Here is a 6,375-nt window from a genome sequence, read left to right as displayed (position 1 = left end):
TGGTCAGCGAGACTCCGACCTCGATGAATGGGGGGAGGGGGGGCTTCTCGAACCACGTTCAAAACGGCATATGGCAGCAACAAACTCTATTTTCTCTCAAATTTCTTCTTTTTGTTTCTAACAAAGCCACACGTTAAATTTCCAAGTCATTCCCAGAAGCACGATACATCACAGAATTACAAGGTAGATTCAAAAGAAAAACACACAAAAGGTTAAACCGAAAACACAAGTAGTGAGAGAAAAAAATATAAGAGCAAAAATGCAGAAATACGACACCATTTATTTCTACTCAAAGTTCAGAAAAAAACAAATAACATATAACGGTAATATAAGTCTGAAAATTCAAAGAGGAAAAAACACTGGACTCTACAAGTCTATTACTGACAAAAAAAAAATAACAACACCTGAAAATTTGCTTCAGAAAAAGCAAAAATTCAACGGCTGAGATTTTCTCGTCAAGTTTCAATCGATTTTGACAGAGGAAAACAGATAGTGGACGAAGTAAAAGGAAGTAAGGAAGCCAATGGTTCCCGTTGAGAGCATTATTGCAATGGCCATAAGCAGAGAGTAGCCAATGTAAAGCATAGCCGAGACCGGTCCACTCAGACTTTGGAGATCGAACACCAAATAGTTGATGGAGTAAGCAAAGACATACAAGGCGACTGAACCAGATGCGAAGAAAGCTTTCCACCACCATCTCCAATCTTCCACGCAGAGGTGCATGTAGGTCAACACCACTGATACCTCTGCACACACAACTACTAAAAGAAGCAGCACTATGAGTAAGAACCCGAATACGTAGTAGAATCTGCCTAACCATATGCTGGAGAATATGAAGAAGAGTTCTATGAACAGAGTTCCGAAAGGAAGTGTTCCTGCTCCAAGGACTAGAAGCCATGACGGGTATTTACGTTCTGGGATCTCCCTTGGAATCTGGTTGGTTCTCACTGGAAACTGAATTGCTTCTGCTCGCGTGCCTAAGAATCCTCCAAACAAGGTGAGGGGAACCGAGATGCAGAACCAGAGAGCCAAGAGCTCAAAGTAGAGTGATATTGGGATGGCGCCAGTGCTGTTGCTGCTCCAGAGAAGGAAGTTCAACACTGTTAGTATAACAAAAGCTATACCCGGGAAGAAGCATGCGATGGACCAGGATAGTGATCTCCATCCTTCTGAAGTTCCTTTGACGGTTCTCCAGAGCCGGACACCAGCGTACCCAGCAGCAATACCCAAGAAAAGATAGAGAATAATCATCCCGGTTAGTAACATTCCTCTTGATGCAGGCGACATGAATCCTAGTGCTGCGAAAACAATAGTGACAACAGCCATTCCTGTAATCCGAACACCGTCTCCCACCATAATGCATAGAAGCTTTGAAAGTTCTGGTTCTCTGAACACATCTCCGACAACAAGTTTCCATCCAGAGAGCTCTTCGTTCATCTGTGCCTGCGCTTCCTTGTCCAGCTCCTCGTACTTTGTCAGATCCCTTCTAACCGTCCTCAGGAATATGACAAAGACTATACCGGCGAGAAAGACGATCACCATAAGCGAGTTCAGTATAGAGAACCAATGGACACGAGCACCTTCCATTTTCAAATAGGCATCCCATCTTGATGGCCATCTTGTCTCGCTTCTAACAAATTCGACTTCATAAGTGAAGGTTATCCTTTCATGTTCTTTTATGATCTGGGCTTTGTCAAGCTCCAACGGACAGTTAACTGAAGGAGCAGGGTCATACATGTGAAGTTTGGTCATTTTTTCAGGATCGTACTTGACACTGCATGGAACAACCTCAAATCCAACTATCTCATAACCCAGGGCCTTCTTTTTATCAGCTTCGGAGATGACACCCATACCTTCTTCACCCGTGCCAATGACCTCCATGACATTGCCTTCGTACTGATGGACCAATACCTTAAACTTGAGGTGATTGATGATGTAATCATCATTGCTGTTGGGTGGTGAATATCCAACAGGGTATCCAGTCCACTGGATGGTAACCCCATTTTGCTTGGCGAATCTCAAAGCAGGCAAGTTATCGAGAATCATATTGACTTGGTACAACTCGCGCGTTCTCTGTTTCAGGAGCTTGACCTCATGCTCGTTCAGAGGACTGGTGGTGCAGAGATAGAGAGACTCGTTGGTGTTCATCCGGAACCTATAGGCAGAGTTATCAATCTGATCCCCCATGAGAAGCTCCCCAAGATTCTCAGCACTTTTCTTGATGCCCTCGAGTGGTTTGCAGTAAGGAAGGCTATAGAAACTGAAAGGAAGCTCGGTTTCTATAGACGTCAAGGAATTGACTTTGGCGAAGATTGAGTCTCCGTTTGAATATGTGTGCATATAACTCCCTGGCAAGTAGAACCCATTGCAAAGCTGCGCAACAAACACTAGCAAAACGATAACCCGGTACATTTTCCTTCCTGTATGAAAAACAAAAGAAAGACTCTCGATCAGTTTCATCAAATGCACATTCAACAGATCGATCCAAATGTTGATGCATACACAGAAAGAAAGCCTCTCTCACACCTTAACAATCAGTTTACACTGTGATTAATTTATAACAGTCAGTTTCATGAAATGCACATTCAATAGATAGATCCAAATATTGATGCATACAGATCAAACACAGAAAAAAAGCCTCTCTCACACCTTAGCAATCAGTTTACACTGTGATTAATTTATAAACAGTCGGTTACACGAAATGCAAATTCAATAGATCGATCCAAATGTTGATGCATACAGATCAAACACAGAATGAAAGCCTCTCTCACGTAAGCAATCAGCTTCCACTGTGATTGATTTGAAACAGTTAGTTTCATGAAATGCACATCCAATAGATCGATCCAAATGTTGATGCGTAATAACGAGATTCAGCATTAATATCCTATAGATCGAAACAGTTCTTCGAGTTTGGATTTGGAATATCAGATCCCAACGGATCATAAACGCAAACTAACAATCCAAAGCTAAATAAGGTCGACGAAACGAGGAAAGAAAGACGATGCAACGACAGATCTCGGTGAAATCGAAAGAGCAAACCTGAGGCAGATCGAGGTTCCGAGATCTTCAACGAAGTCAGATCCAGGGGCGAGAGAGGGAGGGACTTCTTCTCTATCTCTTCTACCTAGCCTTGCTTTGCTTTGCTTTGCTTTGTGTGTTCGCAAAGGGCGAGTAACAAAGATCAAGAAAATCGTGTGTGGGTATTTATCATCTGCAACGCACACACATGTGTCGGTGCTACCATCACCGTTTATATTATTAACTGTTAATGTTTCCCGTTTATTTTAAAATATCTATTAATTATTATTTTAATACTAAATAAAATGAATCTTGCACTCTTACCAGATTTTTAGAGTATTTAAAAATTTTATTATTTCACGCAAAAAAATTATTAGTTGTGCACTATTTTATATGTGTAAAATTAAATAGTGCTTTAAAAATCTAACTATATATATTGATATTTGTTTTATAAAATTTGATTTACATAAAATATATGAAATAAATTTGAGATGAAAATAATATATTTTTATGGAATTTAAGATTTTTTTATATTTTTATAAATTAAATTAATATAAATGAATAAACATAGTTTAATGTGGTAATCTTTTTATTTATTAGTTCATAGTAAACATTATTTCACTAATAAATATTTTTTAATTAATTTTAACTTTACAAAATACTAACTTAAATACAATTAAATCAAAATACAAAAAAACTATTAAAAAAATTACCATTCAAGTTTTCCTAAGAAATAAAGATCTACAATTAAACCAAAATCCAAAATCTAAAACTAAAAACAAAAATAAAAAACCCAAAATTTTAAAAACCAACTAACCAATCATGACCCAGTTATCTAAAAAACTAACTATATTTTGATAGATATAGTTCGGATTTTTAAATGAGAAAAAAACAAAAATAGCACTAAATCAAGTTTTTGTTCCCAAACTAGCATTCAAGGGCAAAAGTCACAAAATAACACTTAATGTTTTATCAAAAGTCACAAACTTATGGTTTAGAGTTAAAGGGTGGAGTTTAGAATTTAGAGTTTAGGGTTTAGGGTTTAGAGTTTAGGGTTTAGGGTTTAGATTTTAGGGTTTAGGGTTTAGGGTTTAGGGTTTAGGGTTTAGGGTTTAGGGTTTAGGGTTTAGGGTTTAGGGTTTAGGGTTTAGGGTTTAGGGTTTAGGGTTTAGGGTTTAGGGTTTAGGGTTTAGGGTTTAGGGTTTAGGGTTTAGGGTTTAGGGTTTAGGGTTTAGGGTTTAGGGTTTAGGGTTTAGGGTTTAGGGTTTAGGGTTTAGGGTTTAGGGTTTAGGGTTTAGGGTTTAGGGTTTAGGGTTTAGGGTTTAGGGTTTAGGGTTTAGGGTTTAGGGTTTAGGGTTTAGGGTTTAGGGTTTAGGGTTTAGGGTTTAGGGTTTAGGGTTTAGGGTTTAGGGTTTAGGGTTTAGGGTTTAGGGTTTAGGGTTTAGGGTTTAGGGTTTAGGGTTTAGGGTTTAGGGTTTAGGGTTTAGGGTTTAGGGTTTAGATTTTAGGGTTTAGGGTTTAGGGTTTAGGGTTTAGGGTTTATGGCTTATGGTTTAGGGTTTAGAGTTTAGGGTTTATGGTTTAGAGTTGAGAAATGAGGTTTTGGGGATAAGATTTCAAATTTTGAAAAATAAAAAATTAAAATTTTCATAGGATAAACTTAGAAAGGTGCTATTTTAGTCATTTTAGTTTTTGAGTGCTATTTTGTGATATAAACTTAGAAAGATGCTATTTTGGAGATTTGCCCTTACTTTATCCTTATGAATATTGAAATAATATCATTGTTTTTAAAATAATATTGAACTATATATAAATAGTATCGTCACTACAATCATATTTAAAACTACCTAAATGATAATCCACAATTTTGGAGACATAAATATTTTGTAATTTTTTTTCATCAGCATATCATATGATCAAGTAGTATTTGGGTTTGAGTCTTTCAAAAGGATGCTCGGTCCAACCGGATCTGATCTACATTGAAAAAGAAAATACCTTCCTTCCTCATTTTTTGGCAAGAGAGTTTGCACAAATATTCCTAGATCTCAGTATATGAAATATGCTAAAGCCCAAAATTGCCTTGTATTAAGTGGAATAAGACTGGCTTGGTAGCAAACGCCCGCCATATGGTTGGATAAGCAATCATGTCCACCAAGTCGGAAGCAACACGTCTCAATAGGTATTGTAGTAACCTGTAACTCCCGTAAGCAGGTCATCGCCCATAGAAAACCTTCCATCTCAACGTGTAGAGCCAAGATACTTTTACGAAAACCGTGTACGTCAAATCTTTCAACTTCCATATGACCTATGTGTGTGCACCGCACCGCACCCGAGTCCACTGACATTGCCATGATCAACCCAAGACGCCTCAATTTGGCAAGTTGAGATTTGGAGTTCCATAGGAAGAGTCCAAGTATAAGGCAGTGCTGGTGTTGGATCATCTTCCTCCTCATCATCTCAGAGGTTAGCTTTTCGCCAGCATTCCACTTTAAGAGAAGCCGGCTGGAACGTATCTAAAAGGTGAAACATTCTTTCCATTAAACACTTTATCGTTTTTTGTCTTTCAAATGTACCATAACGTCCATAGAAAAGTTTTTAGGCCACGTCTTATTTCCTCCAAACACAAAATCCATGTTTTGGTAAACAAAGGTACTCGAGAGAAACCCAGAAAGGATATATAGTCTAATAAATCCCAAACCTAGAATGCTGGGGACATTCAAAAAGAAGATGTTTTTTGGTTTTCTTAGAGTCACCAAGTAATTATGTCGTCGCAATACATCCTGTGAGCGGTTACCACATAAAGTGTTCCATTTTTCTGGGGCCTTCAGGTTATGTAAACCAGCGATACTTAGTTGGACAACCAGTGTGGGCACTTCGTAGTTTATGCTTTCGTAGTAAGTTGTATCCGAATTTAACGAAATAAAATCATGATTTCTTATGGTTCCATGCATAGCCCTCCATGGACCATGTATTATTATGTCTCAATCCGAGGATAAGAGGAATGTCCTCAGGGTGGAAATAATCTTGTAAGAGGTTAGTATCTCAATCCCTATCAAGTGTCGGAGAGAGTGGGAGCTGCAGCCTATAGACATGGGCCCTGTTCGTTTGTACATCTGGAAGATGCATCCAGATGGTCCATCTAGATGTCTTATCCAGATGCTCCATCTAGGTGTTGTTCGTTTCTTCATTTTGTCCATGCATCCAGATGAAAGAATGCAACTATGTTCGTTTGCTTTTCATTTTTTAACTTCCATCTACATCCAGGTGGACTTGTTAATAAAATGATTAAAATATATTTTTTTTACGTTTCGGCGGAAAAATAACATTTTTACGGTTTTGGCGGAAAATATTTTTGCG

At 38.2% G+C, this 6,375-nt stretch overlaps 1 protein-coding gene across 1 annotated transcript; it reads right to left on the bottom strand.

Annotated features, from left to right (window-relative positions):
* Positions 1-258: 258 nt before the first annotated feature.
* LOC106342115 (transmembrane 9 superfamily member 12) lies at positions 259-3,106 on the bottom strand (the record flags this gene model as incomplete). Its single annotated transcript, XM_013780955.1, is given in 2 exon segments — positions 259-2,420; positions 3,040-3,106. A coding segment is annotated over 1 exon segment (1,950 nt). The 3' UTR covers positions 259-462.
* Between the last annotated feature and the right edge of the window lie 3,269 nt (positions 3,107-6,375).

This window comes from Brassica oleracea, chromosome C4, assembly GCF_000695525.1.
Source record: "Brassica oleracea var. oleracea cultivar TO1000 chromosome C4, BOL, whole genome shotgun sequence".
Classification (NCBI taxonomy): Eukaryota; Viridiplantae; Streptophyta; class Magnoliopsida; order Brassicales; family Brassicaceae; genus Brassica; species Brassica oleracea.
This window is presented reverse-complemented; position numbering and strand designations above follow the sequence as displayed.